At 39.7% G+C, this 19793-nt stretch overlaps 1 protein-coding gene across 1 annotated transcript; it reads left to right on the forward strand.

Annotated features, from left to right (window-relative positions):
• The first annotated feature begins 5534 nt into the window (after positions 1–5534).
• bco1 (beta-carotene oxygenase 1) lies at positions 5535–11408 on the forward strand. The gene is made up of 11 exons (XM_069716946.1): positions 5535–5598; positions 5688–5816; positions 5932–6061; positions 6879–7026; positions 7116–7266; positions 7640–7860; positions 7973–8230; positions 8333–8438; positions 8576–8670; positions 10434–10545; positions 10794–11408. The coding sequence occupies exons 1-11, from the start codon at positions 5535–5537 to the stop codon at positions 10946–10948; spliced, it is 1569 nt and encodes a 522-aa protein (XP_069573047.1). The 3' UTR covers positions 10949–11408.
• Positions 11409–19793: the final 8385 nt, after the last annotated feature.

The raw sequence follows: 19793 nt of genomic DNA on the forward strand, positions 1-19793 counted from the left end.
TGATAAGTGGGGGCTCATCCGCTCGTCCGGTAAATTAAGAGTAAATGAATGTGATCTTAATGTGGCCTTTTGTGGTGACTTGGCCCGGATTAAATTGGTGTATTTCTAACCTCTGCCAGTCAGTGGCTAGTGTCTTGGTTTGCCTTGCAGGAGTGTAGGTTAATGAGTTGTTTTGGATGACGACATCAGTAGAACACATGATTTGTTGTTTGTTCACCCACTTTTTGAGAAGGGGAAATGTCAAGTTATGTTCCTCTTTTGTGTAGTTTTTAGGAGAGTTTGCTAACTGGTTCCCTTTGTGTTAGTTGTGTATTTGTCTGGTTTTTTTTGTGTTGTCTGTTCGAACAGGAGTGCTTTTCCCCTGTTAGGTATGGCAGCGGGTTCCTCTATGGGGCTCGTGGTGTTTCAATTAGGTGGCAACGAAGGTGGGTAGAGTCATTGGCTCGGGAGCACCTCCGTTGCTGTGAGAGGGTCATCAGCTTTCTAGTTGCTTTCTTCACACTGCTGGTTTGGCATGCGTAAATACCCCCATCACTAACTGCACGAAGACTAGGGGTGGTTCTCCTGTTCACTTTTACCCCAGGTTTGGTGTTTCCCAAGTGTTCTATTGAAGGTTTGTGGAGAAGTGTTTCCCTGCTTGGTTGTGAGGATGGCTTTACTTTTAGCGAGATGTGTTCAGAGTTGATGACCACGAGGCCTCGGGGCAGTAATCCTCCATGGTAACTGGTTATAATCCACTGCCTGCTTCCCAGATTTGACGACTTTGATCGAGATACTTTCCTTCCTTTTTAAGTATACTGCAGATCCAGAGACTGGTCAGATTCAGACAGTATAATGCTGTTGGAGTGAGTTTGTTGTTCACTTTCAAATAATGTGGTGTGTCTGAGTTGGAAGTTTGGTCTAGTAACTTGGGTATAAGCGTCAGTACTCCTGCTCTGGGCTTCTGTGTGAGCTTGGTTTCCTCTTTGTCAGGTCATGGGATGTTTTGGTTGGCTAGAGAGCCATTTGTTTAGAGGAACCTTTGGGTTAGCCACTTTGGTTTGATGCTCAGGTTTAATTCTAGATTTGTTTGGTGGCTGGAATTTGGTCCAAGCAGAGTGTGGTCATTGGGTTTACCAGCCACGTGTGGTGTTGAATACTTGTGATGAGCTTGGGTGCTCATTCTGGATCGACAGTTTGATAGGTAATAGGAAAATTGGAGGTTGAACTTGATTCTGTTGACCATACTCCCTGTCGTGTTTCTTCAAAGATCTCCCCTCCTAGTTGTCACAAGTGTTGAGCTGGAGACAGCAGTGATAACACCATGTTATAACATTGTTTTTGTTTTATTGTTTTTCTTAGTTTATTTAGTTTAACATCATAAAAAAAAAAAAATCCCATTAAAGTTTTTGTCCCCAACAGACTTTGGGCTGCAAGGCATAGTGTTCGTGTGTAATTTTGGTGCTGTGCTGAGTAAAGCATGAAAAAGTAATGCAATATTAATCTAATTTTAATTTAGTCAGTGAATGTATTTGTAGGTTTGTAGGTGACAAAAGTTGTCTCAGTTACTTGTCAAGTACAACATTTTGTCAGGAATAGGACCAACAACTGTTCTGTCTCCCTTCCTGTTCACCTTATACACCACTGACTTCCAGTACAACTCAGAGTCCTGCCATCTGCAGAAGTTCTCTGATGACTCTGCAGTGGTCGGGTGTATAAGGGATGGACGGGAGGACGAGTACAGGGCAGTAGTGGAGGACTTTGTGGTGTTGGTGGGAAGAAATCACCTGCTCCTGAACGCGGCCAAGACCAGAGAGATGGTGGTCGACTTCAGGAGGAAGACGACGGCTCCACAACCGCTGAGAGTTCTGGGAGAGGAGGTGGACATGGTGGAGGAGTACAAGTACCTCGGTGTCTCCATGACAACAGACTGAACTGGAAGACCAACATCAACGCTGTCTACAAGAAGGGGATGAGTCGACTCTTTTTCTTGAGGAAACTTCGATCCTTCAATGTGTGCAGCAAGATGTTGGAGATGTTCTACCAGTCTGTTGTGGCCAGTGCATTGTACTTCGCTGGGGTCTGCTGGGGGAGAGAGGTAGAGGGGAAGGGGAGAGGGAGAGAGAAGGGGAGGGGGGGAGCAGCATTGGAGCCGGTGACACCAACAGACTTAACAAACTGGTGAAGAAGGCCGGCTCCATCATCGGCTACAATCTGGATAGTCTGGAAAAGGTGGTGGAGAGGAGGACGCTGAACAAACTATTATCCATATTGGATAATCCTGTCCACCCTCTCCACCACCTGCTGCAGGGACAGCGGAGCACTTTCTCCAAAAGACTCCTCCAGCTCCGCTGTCACAAGGACAGATACAGGAGATCATTCCTGCCCACTGCAATAAGACTGTACAATAACTCACCTCTGGCAAAATCCATCACACAACAATAACACTGTTGACTGTGTTTCTTGGTTGTTTGTATATAATATATATAGATATATACTGTACTGTATATACTGTGCATTTTATATTTTATATTTTTTTTACTGCTATTTTATTGCTTTTCTATTGTTCTATTGTTATCGTATTGCTTCTGTATGCTGCTGTAGTGAAAAAAATTTCCCCTCGGGGATTAATAAAGTAACTACCTAACCTACCTAACCTAACCTTGATGCTCTCAACTATCAGATAATGTATTGCATTAACCAGTAGAGGACAGTGTTGGACTGTCTTTCTATTCCCTCTAACCTCAGTTGGTGTGTAATCATTGCCTCCTGCAGTGTTTTGTTATACAAGCATCACATTTGATCAAATTTGTCTTTTTCCATTCCTGCACACTATCAATGTTTCAAGAGGGCACGCATTTAAGGTCTTTGGCTTAAAGCTCACGGGTGAAACTAAACTAGAGAGAGAGAAATTGATGAAGTAAGTCCTGGTTCAAGAAGTAAATATTTTCATGTGAAGAACTGAGAAAGAGATGTTGATTATTTATTTATTATTATTTTTGGGGACATTGCCAATTTTTTTTTTTTTTTACTAACAAACTGTCTGCCAATGACTGACTACTGACATGACTGAGGTGCAGATTTCTAAGCTTCAAGGAGGCCAGGAGTTTTTGTTCCATCCAGATTTCTGATATAGCAGTCTCACTGGGAACTTTTTGATTTTGGATTAGGCTAAAATCAGCAACAATTCAAGCATGCAATCAATCCATCTGCACTTCTCAAACTGCTCTGTTACCTTTGTTTACTGGGAACCACTATTTTATATGTCCATCTCCTACTGGACTTACCTGGATAAAAAAAGAAGCATAAATACTCAGAGATGGAATCTTCCTTCCTAAACCTTGTACTTTTACAAGGTAAAATCAGTTGTTATGGAGGAAGACAATGTCCACAAAATCAAGGCACGGTAATAAACAAAAGATAAAAATGTCTGTGTTATAATGATTTCAGCAAGCTTTGAAGACATGTGTAATTTTATGTAGGTTGACAAAACCAAAGTCATATTTTCCCCTTCATAATGTACTTAAAAAGTACCAACCTGTTTTTTTTTTCTTTTTCTTGTGATTAACAGGCATCTAACTTTAGGAATCACTGTAACATAATTTATGACAAACAGCGTAAGAGTGTCCAAGCTGTTGCAATCATTAAAGTACAATACATTTTGCACCAATTTATTCTATTTAACTGTATGCAGTGTCTGGTTAGTTTAGAAAAACTTTTTAGTGAGAGTGTATTTATTCCAGGAAAAAAGACATGACTTTGCCCGCCAGCCTCCACAAAGTGATCAAAGTTCAGGGTCACAATCCTATAAAGCTAAGTGAACTGCCAGAATCAGCAGCTAAGAAATTAGATGACTCCATTTAGGAATGGGAGATCAAGCAGGTGATATCAATGCTCAAAAATAATAAAAGCCCAGGAGCAGATGGCTATATTAATGAATTTTATAAAAACCTTTAAAGATATGTTATCACCACTGTTGCTAAAAGCATACCACCATGCATTAGAATCTAAAACTATGGCACCGTCTTGGACTGAGGCAACTATAGTGGTAATTCATAAAGAAGGTAAAGACCCCACAGAGTGCCAGTCCTATAGACCAATATCACTGCTGAACGGGGATATGCCCATTCTAAAAGCAATCTTAGCTAGAAGAGTCAATCATATAATCACTGAAATCATCCATCCTGATCAGACGGGATTCATCACTGGAAAATACTATGGCGATAACTTACGACGCTTATTAAACATAATATCCCATCAAAAAGAAGAGAAATCAGGAGCAATCATTATGTCCCTAGATGTTTAAAAAGCATTTGACCGGGTATCATGGCAATATTTACTCTAAACACTAAAACGGTTCAAATCTGGCACCAACTTTTTAAATTGGATACAAACATTCTATTCATCACCACAAGCAAATTGTTAAAGTTAATGGATATAGATCACAAAGAGTCACATTGGAGTGCGGCTGCAGACACTGCTGCTCTTTATCACCCCTGCTGTTCGCAGTTAGTATAGAACCCTTGGACCGGCTCATCAGAAATTATAACAAAATCAAAGGAACTGTAATACATCACTGTCAGGGCATATCCTCATTCAACCTCTGCTTTCTGGCTGAGAAACATGTTTCTCCTCAAGGTTCCCTTGTCTACATGTGGACAAGTCCACACATGATGCACGCGCACGCACACAAAATGTTTACCTTGGATTGAGTGGAAATTTCAACTCGGAAATTGATCGAGTAGGGTAAGATAAGTAGGTCATGGTTCACGTTGCCACACATCCTTCCAAGAAAAAAGAAAGGACAAAAATCATATGCATGTGATAATGAAGTATATAAAACACCCAGAGCGGCCCAACATCGGCTTTCCAGTGATAATGCCATAAAGCCATAATAAATTCTTGGTAACTAAAGCAGATAAGAGAAGTTATTTAAGATCTAATATCACACCATACTTACACATTTCCATCTTCCTGCAGGGACTATTTGATCTCATATTTGATGAAAGAAATCCAATTTTTACTTCACTGCGCTACACTCAGAAAAACGATCAAACCCTACATGTGACTGGCAATTAAAAAAAACAAAAAACATTGGTAGGTTAAATGAGGTCACAGAAGTCAAAGGTGCATTGAGGTAAACATTTAAACAGCAATTGGCCAACAACTTTCAGGGGATCAAGTTTTCACTATAGTCGATCATATTGAACGAACTTTGTAAAAGGTCTCAACTGTTTTATTTTTGTTAGATTTTTCGTATCTAAAAAAAACAAAAACGAATAAACAAAACCGCATGTAGGTATTCAGAGGAGTATCTACCTGTTGCCACCTGCATATTTTTTTTTATGCAGGTGGCATTCTGCTAATCTGGGCGGCCAGATTTCTCTGAATTCCCCACAGAGGACTGTCCTGCACAAACAGATAAGATAATGAGTCTTTTGGCAACCCACCCCCAAGTAAGGCGACAGCTTTAAAAGGAGTGGTTGCCATGTGGTACAGCACAACAGTATTTACTCCGACACCTCTGCGCGTTGTTCTCTGCACTGTCAGCAAACATGTCCGTGGACTTCTGTAAGAACGCGAAGGAGAGACCGGAGCCTGTTAAGGCAGAAGTTAAAGGTAGGTCGACTATTAAGCAATTCAATTGCCAACAAATGCACTGACTATAATGGCATCTCTTGAAGGTTTTGTGGTTTCTTTGCAAACAGGGACAATTCCCAGCTGGCTGCGAGGCACACTGCTGCGCAATGGTCCCGGGATCTTCTCTGTAGGGGACACCTCCTACGACCACTGGTTTGATGGGATGGCTTTCATGAACAGCTTCCACTTTAAAGATGGTTGGGTTTTTTTCTACCTTTTTTTTGTCTTTACAGTTGTTGATCTGTGACTTTAAGCAACCAAAACCCATAAAATGTGAAGTACACATAAAAATACGTCTTCTTTTTCTCTCAGGTGAAATGACCCACAGAAGCAGATTCCTTAGAAGTGACACCTATAAAGCTAACATGGATGCAAACAGAATAGTTGTGTCTGAAATGGGGACAATGGCCTATCCAGACCCAAGCAAGAACTTCATTTTCAAGTAAGCATACTTTTAATTATTTTCAAATCTGTATGTATTTAGGTATGTACGCATGTATGTATTTGTTCATAAAATAATAATAGTAGTAGTATTTTCATTTCTTCATTAGCATCTGCAATACTTTTGGCACCCAATGCTTTAACAGTTCCATAGTTTCCAATGTCCCCATTGCTGTAATAGTGCAAACATACAAATTTTCTACAACATCTGCAAAACACAAATGCAGGGTTACGGTTTTGTAACAGTGATGGTAATGATTGAAATGCACGTGACAAAAACTTTTGGAATCTGTAATGCGATCATAATCAGTGTTTTGTGTTGGAGCACCACCCCTTCCATTTTGCCTTCCTGCTGCTGATTTGTTGTTGCGATGCAATGCAGGACTCTCATTAAGTCTCTTTCTTACTGTAAAGTATTAACTCCTTATTAGGAAGAAAAAATAAGAGGACGATTTTTTATTTATTTTGCATTTCTAGAATAAATTGGAAACAGTAAAGTAAAAATGTGAAGAATACAATTGAATGTTGACAAAAAGTCAAAATACCATTTCAAGAGTAAAGTTAGAATTTGGAGGAAAATGTCAAGAATAAAGTCAATATGTCAAAAATAAAGTTGAAATGATGAGAATGAAGTCAAAATACCATTTCAAGAATAAAGTTGAAATGTTGATAACAAAGTCGGAATGTGGAGAATAAAGTTGAAATCCCATTTTGAGATTGGTATTTCATTTTGTTCCCATTATGTGTCCTGCATACGCAATAACACTTTGTAATACAGTCTGAAGTCATTTCTGAAACAAAATCCTCTTACTTTTCAGGGCGATTACCTTTCTCAACCACACAGTGCCCGACTTCACTGACAATGGCGCCAGCAATTTCATCAAGTATGGAAATGACTATTATGCCACATCCGAAACCAACTACATCCGCAAGATTGATCCTGTGACTCTGGAAACTCAGGACAAGGTATCACCTTGGGATCTGGTTGATTGTTAACACACAGCTAAGTAAAGAGTGAGTTCAGAGCTCATGCACTTCTGAACTGTTTCACACAGGTGGACTACCTGAAGTACCTACCTGTAAACTTGGCTTCCTCCCATCCGCACTACGACAGGGAAGGCAATGCTTACAACATTGGAACTTCAGTGGCAGAGAAGGGCAAGACTAAATACATACTGTTCAAAGTCCCCGCTGTTGCAGAGAAAGGTATAAACACCTCATAACTTTGTCCTCACACCGCAGTGCTCACTTGTCCAATCAGCTTTGAACAACTTGCAGAATGTTAAGTTACAACACAAAATTAGGAAAATGGAAGTTGGGACAAGAAGAACCAGACGGAGAACAATTGTTGGTTTTACATGTTAATCTAAGCTTGTCTGTGATCATGAAATGATAAACAGTTTTTCCACTGACTTATAATTACACAGTCACTCATTTGTCATATGCATCACTATGGTATCATACCTTGAAACTCAACAGTAGCACAGCAACATGCTAAACATATACATGTTTGCACCTATATTTAATATCATTTCTATTGTTTGTTTGTGTCTTGGGACTTTTTATTTTCGACTTTCAGACAAAGGCAGGAATGTCCCTGCACTGAAGAATGTTGAGGTGATCTGCTCGGTTCCCTGCCGCTCCCTCCTCACGCCCAGCTACTACCACAGCTTTGGCATGACAGACAACTACATCATCTTCATCGAGCAGCCCTTCAAGCTGGACATCCTCAAGATGGCCACTGCCTACATGAGGGGCGTCAACTGGGCAAGCTGCCTCAAGCTATGCCCTGAAGAAAATGTAAGGAGTCAATGCAGTTTTGTTTATAGACTGTATAAAACCTTGGTGGAATGGGATCGACTTGATATCGAAATCTTTAACATGATCGTCTTTATAAAATTTTCTTCATCAGACTCTGATCCACCTGATAGACAGACGGACCGGCAAAGAGGCTGAGACAAAGTACTACACTGAAGCAATGGTCGTCTACCATCACGTGAACGCTTTTGAGGAAGACGGTCACGTGGTGTTCGATGTCATCGCCTACAATGATAACAGCCTTTATGACATGTTCTACCTGAGCAAGCTGAGGGGAAAAGCCGGACACCCTGACAACAGCTACTCCAAACCAAGTTACAGAAGATTTGCACTTCCCGTTCAATCAGACAAGGTGGGGCTATTGAAAAAAAAAAAAGTCAAATGAATTTCACCCTGTAATTTTAAAAAGACTCCTTGCAAAACTTAAGTTTGACTTTTCAACTGGGTTTTGCAGGGCGTTGCAGTGGGGGAGAACCTGGTGAAACTCAAGTTTACAACCGCCAGTGCTGTGAAGGAGAAGGAGGGCAAGCTCACGTGCCAAGCAGAGGTTCTCTGTGAAGGTAAAACCAATACCACTCAAAGAAACACTTAAAGCAAATGAAGCATTTATTGTTCAACTAGTATGTCGTGCATTATGTATTTAAGACTAGTTGATTTGCTCATACAAGTACAAAAACTGTGATTTTACCTCCGTCAGGTTTTGAACTACCCAGAATCAATTACACCGTCAACGGCAAGAGGCACCAGTTTGTCTACGGGAACTGCGTGGAGGAATCTGCACTGGCAAAAAAGGTTACATTTTCTATTGTTTTTAATTTGATTATTGCTGAACAAAACTGGTGGGAACGTCCGTAATTCAGATTTCTTATAGTCCGTAATGCATTTTTTTCGACAAGAGAGACCTGAAATTTGCACTTTAAATGTATTGCTTGTGGGACATGGATTCTTCCTGGCAGCATTGTTTTACAGGAGTGGAAAGCAAATGGCAGCACTGAGAATTATCAGCTGGCACAACAGGAAGTAGAACAAAACTGTGATGAAATGTAAATTACCAATTGCCCCGACATAAGACCAAGTCCCTACATTACTCCATTGGGCACACTTGTACAAGCCACGTCAAGGTACCAGGAACAATGGAAAGAAGGCTTCAAAGTAGAGTTGAGGGGCATGATTTCTGCACAGAGGAAGGTACAAAAGGAAATATCTTGGTTTAGACAATTAGATATTTATACTAATTTCCTTTGACGTAGAATTCCAAAAGCATAAAGAGACTTGTCCTTGGTTTTAATGGTGTTTAAATATGGGTTTTACAGACTATAAAACATTAAGAAAGGCAGGAAGAAGAAAAGGAATAACTTTAAGCAATGGTATGATGAAAATTTGTGACCATGCCAACAAATACATTTTTCTTCACTGAAATATGTAAGGTAATTAATTTCCTTCATACCCAAAAGGAAAAAACATTGTACATGAAAATATGAAGGCCACCTCATTCAAAATCAGTGCTGCACTTATCTTGATATAATTTGACCATGTTAACCGCAGTAAAAACTTTTTTTGAGAACATTTGCATGCATTAATTGTACCACTGTCAAGTGTATAACTATAATTACACAGGATTTATTGCAGGGCGTTTGTATATGACTGAGATATGGATTATACAAATGTTCCTATTTTGCAGGATTTCAACACCATAAACATTGTCTGAGTCAATGAGACACAGGTCCAGATCACATCATGTCTAGGGCTTCCTTTGAGAAAAGAAAGACCCTTGTACAGTTGTTCAATTCATTTTTTCAAATGATAATTAACTGAATAAAGTTTTCAGCAGATCTCAGTAAAGCTAACACCTTTAGCTTGTTCTGAGCCAGAAAAAAACTTGTTTTACAAGAAAAATATTGACTTTCATACATCCTAACATACACCATAATGTGCCCCCTTTTCAGATGGCTTTTTCTTGCACTTCCCCTTTTTGTTGTAACATTCAGGAACACAAATAATGTTGAAATATGCTCAAATATGCTGAAAAGGCACATCTGCAGTCATATGAAAGAAGAAAAGATATTTTTGCATATCTTTTCACTCGTGATCATGAGTTTTTTGCAGTATAAGCAGACGAAGCTTTTTGTTTCAGTCAGTAAGAGCAACATTGCCACAGTAACACAACAACATGATTTTACAGGGCGACTTGCTATTCTCTAACACTCGGTCATCTTGGCGGCATGCTGATGTATCTCCTGGAAAAAGTGATACATTTTCTAAGGATCACTGAGTCTCTGACGTCAACCAATCTAATACCAAGAGTTGCAGGTTACTTCTCGTACATAGATGGTACTAAGTCTATTTTACAATCTTATAGCTCTTTTCTCAGAACAAAGTACTGCACGGGCACTGATAAGCTATTCATGCAAGGTTGTGTGTACACTGTGTACATAACACTACAGTGTTTACTGCTTATTAGATGCTTAACTCCAGTTTTTAATGCTTCGCTGCCAGCTAAATGAACTAAAAAGTGTGTGTTTAATTATTTGTCCTGATCTGTTCATTCACTTTAGATTGCAAAGTTTGACACGGAAACCAAGGAAATGATTTATTGGAGCGATGACAACTGCTGGCCATCAGAGGCAGTGTTCATCCCCAGGCCCAATGGAGAGTCAGAGGATGATGGTGAGCTTACATAACATATCACTGTGTGTGTGTGTGTGTGTGTGTGTGTGTGTGTGTGTGTGTGTGTGTGTGTGTGTGTGTGTGTGTGTGTGTGTGTGTGTGTGTGTGTGTGGTACCATATATCACAGAGAGTGCAAGTGGATAGGAATATGGGTTTAAAATGCTAAGATATATATGATAAGTGAAATTTAGGTGAAGCTAAATTCAAAACTAAAAAGATGCAATAACCTATTTCTCTGCTCTTGCAGGCGTGGTCCTAACATCAATCATCCACTCCGACCCAAGCCAGTCTAGTTTCATTCTGATTCTTGATGGCAAAACATTCAAGGAAGTGGCTCGAGCATACGTGAATGTTGAGCTCAACAAGGATATGCACGGATTATTTATCCCACAAGAGAACTAATCATTAAAACATTAAAAGACACAACAAAAGCGTGGTGATGAGGTTGTCAAGGACTATCTAATCTCTTCTATTCTATTTTTTCTTGTTATGTTAAAATGCTGATTTATTGATTTTGTGTGGATTAAAATGTCACTTAAGAACATGTATGTATACTATACTGTATTGCTGTTAACTAGTTTATTATCACTTATTCTACTTGTGCTTATCCTTTTCAATTAAAAACTAAAAATGTAAAACTCTGAGGTGTACTCTAAATCCAACCAACACTCCAAATTCAGGAGGAGTCACAGTGAGCAGTGAGTTGTGTTTTTACATACACAACGCACACTTAGATTCATCCACCTGTTATCAAAGCCCCTGAACAAGTAGATCCTCGAGTGTGTGGTGTCGCCTGGCTCTTAGGATCGTAATCCAATACAAATTAACGAAGGAGCAAAGTCCATTCAGTTGCCTGCAGGGCTTCCTTGTGTGAGTACGGTTGTTGTGTTTCAAGTTAAAGAAAACTTTGAGCTTCATCTGTACATTCCTATTACTCACATAACTAACAATAGTTACTGTTTGATTACAGAGACCTAATTTAACACTTTCTGTTCCATCACAGATACTTTATCAGGTAATCTGTTGCATCAACTACAGCATAAATACAGTATCAACCAAACTGTATAGGTTTAGTAATACTCATTAAGATTCATAATCACAATTTGACAGTCAACACGTTTTCTTCAGTCCTGTTTGTCCATGCTCTTTCCTGCCACACACACCTCACCTGCTCCCTTTTGCTCAATTAGCCCCAGCTGCATTAACTTGCCCACCTCGCCAGCCAGTATTTTAACGCCTTCCTTCAAATCACTCATTGCAGAATTTATTACCAGCATGTCAGAAAGCCAGCAAGCCAAAGTCATATCTACCTTGTGTGATTCCTTGTGATTTGGACTTTTCTTTTCCCTTGTGGTGATCCCTATTGCCTCGATGCTGTTTTCAAGCTTGTAAGTAAAGTATTTTTGTTTCCCTCCTTTTATGTCATCATTGTGTTGTGCTTTTGGGCCCTTCCCCTTGCTCTATAATGTGTTAATCACAATCACAATTCTTTGCAATACAATACCAATACCAATCCCATCACATGGGCCAACAATCAAAGTATCTGTTCCATCACACAGACATAAAACCTACAGTACAGGGCATCACAATGACTTATACATTATGTACTGTGTCACAGTGCTTTATCTTATATTCTTTACAAAAGAGAACTGATCAGCTGTTTGGCTTTTCTGCTGCTGAATAATATATATTCATCTGACCACCAGAGGGAGATAATGACTTTCCTTATTCCGTTTCCATATTCTGTGGGCGGTGCAACATTAATGGTTTTGTCTTGACGCCGTTCATCCAGTCATTTTCATCAGTTTGAAATTTAATTGCACATTAAAACTAACAAAATTGACAAAATGAGTTATGAGGGTATTATAGCCTCAGTTAACACGGTGACAAAACTTATGAATGAACTGGCAAAATGACAGAAAATGACAATGTGGAAAATACAACAGGTGCTTGGGTGCTCTCGTTCAACTATGTTAACAGTGTCTGTCATTAAATCACACCTGACTGAATGCACAAATTATTCTTGACCTGTAAATACACTGTATTTAAACTGAATTTCAGATTTTGTATATTTTCTTTTTTTCAAAACAAGATAAATGAAACAAATAGAATGATGAAAATAATTAGATAAGTTTTATACAGCATGAATTCAATAAAGACATGAGTGCATATCCACATATTTAATTGCTATAACAAAACAAGGCAATATACAAGTGTAGTATTAAAAGGGGTGATTCTTTCACTAAGAAAAGGATGACTGGAAAGAAAAAAAATACTTGCAAAGTTCACAGGCAGCCTGTACAATCCCAACAACACTCATTCTAATAGACATCTACAGGGTTATGATACACACATACAGCACACACCTCCAATAAATAATAATAAACCATCAATACACACTAGTGTAACCGAGTACTATCAGTTTTAGTGCAAGTTTTCTAATCTCAAGTAGCAAATCATTTTTTGTGTCAATAGCCACTGTAAACCAAAGACATTTTAAACACACACATTTGGATATGATGTTTTGATCTACTGTAGGGTAACAAGGAAACAGTATAATACGGTAATGTGTGTGTAGACACCTGGTAGTTACAAAAAACAAATCTATCTATCTCCATTGCCAACAAAAACTAGACCGACAACTTCCCCATGGACCAATAACAGAATATGAGAGGGTTGATTCAAAAGGATTGATTATACTTTGAAATGAAGCAAAACCTAGTTATGATGTATAGTGAGGGTAAAACCTCACTTTAAAAAAAATGTATCCCAAAAGTATTAGTGACTGTTTCAATACAATAGCTGCAAGAATAAAAGTCAATCTCAAAATTGATATTTGATGTGATGCAAAAAGTTAATTCTGTGATGGTAAAATCATAAGTAAGTTGCATTTCAAAATACTGAATATCATAAAATAATATATGTCATTTACTATATTTTAAACATACAGAGCTCAAAGAAAAGACAGTTTACTTATCAGATTGCAGATTGCCTTGGCAATACAACAGATTGAAAATGTTGCGTTTGCAGAGGGAAACTTGCATTATCTAGTAGACTTACACACAGGGTGCAACTGTGAGGCCTGGCAGTGGGCATAAAAACAACGGGTTAATATTTACTTGACCTCAAAGTTATGAGCAAAAAAAAAGCATAGCAAGATACAAGGAAATCAGCCCCTGAAACAGAACACAGCTACTCTTTTGATGAGCTTTTCGCCTTAATGTTGTTCCTAACTTTAACATATGTATGCCCTGTGATTAAACCTGATTTGGACTGGGCCTTTTTTGAGCAATTAAATGCATGACTGCCTGTAACTTTTTTTTTTACCCACATTTCTTTAATCAGTAGTGGCTGAGACATTACACAAAATACAGAACCACACTTCCTTGGTGTATTTAGTGTGACACTGAAAATACTGGAGTACAGTTGTGAGATGATTTACATCAAGCCCCCTGCTGTATAAGAACCAAACTAGATCCATGGCCCAAAGTAAACAAATATGCAGAAAAATATTGACAGAGATGGGAAAGGGAGCACTGATAGAGAAAGTACGTATGGACAGGCGTTGATACAAAAAGAGCAGAGGAAGAGTAGGTGTCCAGTCACTGTCCTCGGCTCCCTGGAAATGTTTCAGCCCCATCAGTGGTGATTGATTCAAGCCGTAAGGGGGGGAGGGAAGACGACATTTTAATTCTGTGGCAACACTTAAGCCTGCCCCAAAAACCTTGAATGGCCTCTTTACCTTTCTCTTCTTTCTACTCATGACCACCGGCATTCAAAACATGGCTTGTTTTGGTTGTTGACGTCCAGTCTCATATCGGCAGCCATGAAGGAAGGGCAGCGAGGAAAGGAGGCTTTTTAAGGAAGTTGGAACACACCCAACTGCAAGGGGGAAGACTGCACTGCAGTTGCCATAGTGATGACGTCCTAATAGCGGGATGGTGGCAGTAGAGGACTTTGCTGTGTATATTCATAGTCATTAGGTGCGACTGGCCACTCAGAGGCTCAGCATTCAGGGACAACAGACAAAAAGAAGTGTCTGTTTGAGTCCATAAATGTCCGATGCCCCTCGCCATCAGCTGCCCTTAGCTTGAGTCTCCTCCTCTTTAGCAGGAGAGTCTTGGCTTTTCTCATTGTCATCTTCCTCATCACCTGACAGACAGTGAGAAAGAGGAACAGAGAGAGACAGACAGCCAGTGTCATGCATAAGTTACTACTTGTTAAGTCAGTGGAGTCAGTCGAATAAGCAAGTAAGTCAGCATTAAAACGGCAAGACCAGAAGTCACCAAAGAATTGTCTCATCGCGTGCACAGTGGACCAAACAGGGACACAAAGTAAACTGAGGATTTCTACTGACATGTCCAAAACACTCAGACCCATGCATGGAACTTTTGGAAGATAAACAGAATTAAGCTACATACTATATTTTATATTCAAAACAAATTCCTTCCAGACACATTTTAAGACTAAAACAAAAATTACTGTTTGGAATAATAACTTCAGTCTTAAAATTAAATCTCTTCCCTCCCCATCTTTGAAAAACCCTGAATCTCTAACTGACCACAAGTACAGAAAACACCATATGCATATTATCTTACCACAGACAAAATGCACCAGACTAAGTTCTCCAAGAGTCAGCAATTAAGTTGTAGGATGAGTTATTCATAGCGTCCTGTGCAGCTGATGCAAATGATAAAGCTGGTCAGTCAAATCAAGCTATACACAGCGCAATGGACACATTTAAGATTATATTAATATGCAAATATTTTTCATTTCAAATCTTTAACTACAAAAGACATGTCTTTTATTTGTCTGAGAAGGTCATTCACAGAGGATGTACACTGGAGGCTCAATGTTTGCACTTTCAACTTTTTTTTTTATTATTATTTTTTTTTAATACAAATCCCTATATAAAGAAATTAAAAGTGTGGGCTTTGGTGTCCCCTGGATGTAGAATCCAAAAAACACAATGCACTGGGCACTGTCAGTACACACCCCATACTCTGATGAACCCAGGAATTTCAAGCCATAATATATCAATTTCTCTTCTTAATCCCACTGAATTATTCCAAGTAGTTGATGCAAGTCCCTATTTATTGGTTGATTGTAGCTACTGTGAAAATTCGTGCCACATGTACCATTTACCCCATGATGTTTCTCACCTGACTTGTTGAGTGCCAGACTCTGTGACAGGTCAGTGGGTCCCTGCACCCCAGGGTCTGCTGGGATTTCATAGATGGCATTCCTGCGGCCGGATCGGCGAGAAGCGATGAAGTCCTCATATGTCGCCTCCACATCCGTCATCGCTGACACACCTCACCATAGCATGACTTGGCACACGCAGCAAAGGCAGCAGTAGCACACACCTAGCGCAAGCACCAGTGGACACAGACAATAAGATAAATGAAAATGCACAAAATTACTACTTAAATTTTGAGAATTTCAGAGGCTCATCCTGAGTAGCTTTGCCTCATGGACGCATCAACAGTTTACGTTGTCAAGAAGAAAGTGATACAGTGGGCTACCCATGCACTCATTCAATACAAACCTTCCTCCTCTTATCTTATGACATAATCCCTGTTTAATCTATTGTAATCTTGGTCAAGGGTACAGGCGACACAGTGACAAAGAGGAGACAAATTCTGAGGAAGGAACACTGAGGAGTGGAGTGGAAACAGTAATGAGGGTGCTGCTGAACCGATGCAGTACAACAACCAAACATGCACACTCAAAGAGGTAATTATGGCACAAAGGAGGAAAGAACTGGCATCCCACTTGGAGTAAACATGGAGCACGATGGGAGCCGTGTTGCCATGGAGATTTAGGTTAAACCCCTCTGTTGACATTCTTGTGCCCTGTATCAGTCTGCCTGGGTGAGGCTGCCCTTCAGGACTGAGCACGTTCAGGCTTTGTTGTCCCATTTCCACCCCATTGAAATCATTCAGAGGTTGTTTACGGTACCAATTTTGAATATCTATTTGCTTCTGAGATTTAAAATTCCAGAAAGTAAATCAGGCTTTTCTGATGCATTATTGGTTTTGATTTTACTCCAACTTTAACTCTAAATTCATGGTCTTTAACTAATAGAAAATTTATAAAAATGACCTCAGCTCACGCATCCATTTGTGGCTATTTCCAGAACTGTACCAGCTGTGATTGACCATGGCTATTTTTAGATGCCTCCTCTGTCATCATCTGAGCACACTCCCACTCAGCTGTCATTCTCAAAATGGTGTCAAGATGGGCAGGACCCAACTCAATATTTTCCATGTAGAGTTTTTGGACTGAACACCAGAGACATACAATTCTCCAACATGAAAAGAGAGAATTAGTGCACTGAGTAGTGCTCAAACATTCAAACACTGATGCTGAGTCAGTGATGATGAGCTACTGCTGGTTTTAAGAGCTGCATAACAAAAACTATATATAACCCGAGTTGTCCTTAACTGGACAGCACTGTTGATAAAATAGTTATAATAATAAAACACATAATATTGAAATGGTATTTAAATGTTATGTCCATTAATGTCTTAAATTTGCGCAATAATAATGGAGACCTAACCAACATAAGTGAATTCATTTGTTCCTGCAGGTGGATGGAGATATTTCAAACTGAAGAGGTGTTTTTATTTGTGGTTAAATGTGACAGAAAATCCCTGGCATGTTTCTTATGCTCATAGTCCATAAAATATTAACTGACAGTTTACATAATTTAGCCACTGTTTCACCCCTGAAGTAGAACATCAGTAGTTCAGTTCAGCTGTGTTTGTCTGTTTGTGTGTGTGTGTGTGTGTGTGTGTGTGTGTGTGTGTGTGTGTGTGTGTGTGTGTGTGTGTGTGTGTGTGTGTGTGTGTGTGTGTGTGTGTCTCCTGCTCTTGCATGCTGTTGATGTCCTTGTGGCTTTACTCCCAAGTGGGAACTACAGAGCTCAGCTGGCCTGAACACCAATATATCTAGCACAGACTCCAAACAAATGATCACTGAAATCACTGAATAATACAACAGCCCTTCTCTGTCACACACTAAAACACAAAGCAATTGGCTGTTGCTGCTTTGCAACCATTCCATTTGTTGTGCTGCCAAACAGACAATTAGCAGTGATTGTGGCACTGATGAAGGGAGTACAGGAATGGAGTCCCAGAAAAGAAACTCATGCCAGAGTTATTAGAGGTGGCCTGAGCTTAAGTGGGGCCATGTCCAACACTCTCTTTTTCTCTCATGCACACATAAACAACATGACACCATACTCTTGCAGTGCCACGTAGAAAAGTAAACATTTTAAAAAAAATCATTTACCGCTATGTCAGTACTCGTTCAAGAGGAGCTTACCAAGTGTTGCAGAGGGCTATTTCTATGGCCCATTTGCGGGATTAAGTTATGTTCTGTCACAATTCCACTGAAAAGCTTCATGTGAGTATCGTCTCAGTATAAATGATGCCTCCAAAAATGTAAGAGCCAAGTGGAGGCACTACAGTGCACCATAGTCGCGCGCACTGGGGTCCTATAAAATAAAGCGCTTGCTTCGCAAAGACCTCCAACCTTTACCTGTACGCGTGCCTTTAACAGTGCAGAAGGACAGACAAGCTCAAAGGGATTTCAATACTATATCCACAGCCATATATCTTTCTCCGATGACAAAGACCTCCACAGAGCTAAGTCAGTGCCAGTAAACGCAGCCTGCATGACATTAACGTTACACATGCAATTACGATGAATGCACACTGTGAGCCTGCAGTTATTTATTATACTCATCAGTTCGGTACCTGTTTGGACTAAAAGGCTTCCGAGTAGTCGCAGGGGTCAATCACATCAGCTTGAATCTTGCCACCTCGGTATTCCCTATTGCGCTCATGAAAGAAGATTTTCCCAACGTCAAGCCAATATCAGAATAAAACTACTTCCGGGATCAAATTTCAAAATAATGCCCTTGTTTGTGGGGTGATAAGAGTGTCACCGTCAGGGCTTTTGCATGTAACTTTGTGTAACACCGGCCAAGTTACCTGCCCTTCGAATTTCGTTGGTTGTTTGTGTGCTTGTTTGTTTAAGATGTAATGATATAAAACAGATTACTGTGCTCACACCTACACTCATTCAATATATTTATCAGCAAGAATTATTTAGCAATATGTAATGCCAAATGTATGGTAAATTTTCATATAGAGTAGGCTATAAGTAGAGAGCAATTGATTGCATATTTTCATGACATCTCAAGAAGTGTAAAAGAAGTTTGGATTTTCCTTTAAGTTGAAACGCAAAGGTCAGATTAAAAAAACAAAACACTGCTTGTATAGGCCTAACCTAGGGTGGTTAGAGAGAGTGTGTGAGAGTAAGTCTACTTATTTTATTTGAGAACCTGAATTATCCCACCGTGGGAACCTGCCTCCTATCTGGGGACAAAAAGTAAGTCCCCACACCGTAAACTATAACATTTTAGGGTAAAGGCTTCAAGGTTTATCGTTACGTTTACAGCTTGTGGTTGGGGTAATGCTTCGGGTCAGACAAGTGAGGGTTAGTCGTCCCAAAAAATAAAAGTCAATGTGTGCATGAGTGTGTGAGAGAGGGAGAGGTGGTGGGGGAACTCCACAGAGAGAGCCAGTGTGAGAACAGTGATCTTGTTGTTCGGAAAGCAAATACAGCCATTCAAAAACGTGTTGGTCTCATAGCATCTGCCTATGAATTACTCCATTCAGTTGACACATGTTCACAATATGGGAAACTGGGAGCTGCCGAGTGTTTGCTCTGGACAAGTGTTTGAACTAACAAGGGCAGCAAGGGAGCCTAAGAGCACACTAGTTTCATTGTTTAGGAGTTATAATGAGAGTCATCTCTAAATGAGATCTGTCAGACAAGGCTAAAATGCAAAGTAAACCCGCCTATTTTGGATTGTACAACTTTGTGTTTAAAAAAACCAAACAGTGCACAGACATATTTTCAGACCTAATTATAATATTTGTAGACTACTATCATACCTTAATGTCTTGTCCCCCTAAAAGAATTCAGCTTTTTACATAATTCTTCTGTCAAAACTAAAATTGATTGATATAATTGATGTAGTAACGTCAGGGCCACTGCAACACCTGAATTTATCACATTATAATGAAAATTAGGTTTGTGGGGAAAACATTTGTATCCCCACTGACTGATATCCAAACCGTTACAAAAATGATGAGCTATTTTAATGTCCTAGGGAATAATACAGAGAATATGAGAACAAAGGTTACCTCCCACGCCCCACCTGCTGTCCAGA

Source organism: Brachyistius frenatus, unplaced genomic scaffold (assembly GCF_029030835.1).
Source record: "Brachyistius frenatus isolate BFR_SWC_R1_liver_20210118 unplaced genomic scaffold, ASM2903083v1 Contig_165, whole genome shotgun sequence".
Taxonomy (NCBI): domain Eukaryota; kingdom Metazoa; phylum Chordata; class Actinopteri; family Embiotocidae; genus Brachyistius; species Brachyistius frenatus.

What these genes read in the sequence shown, in the direction of transcription:
- bco1 (XM_069716946.1), top strand. Translation starts at nt 5,535, where the DNA reads ATGTCCGTGGACTTCTGTAAGAACGCGAAGGAGAGACCGGAGCCTGTT. An exon ending in CCCCGCTGTTGCAGAGAAAG is followed by an intron (nt 7,267 to 7,639) that starts GTATAAACACCT and finishes TTCGACTTTCAG; the next exon opens with ACAAAGGCAGGAATGTCCCT. An exon ending in TGGAGAGTCAGAGGATGATG is followed by an intron (nt 10,546 to 10,793) that starts GTGAGCTTACAT and finishes CTGCTCTTGCAG; the next exon opens with GCGTGGTCCTAACATCAATC.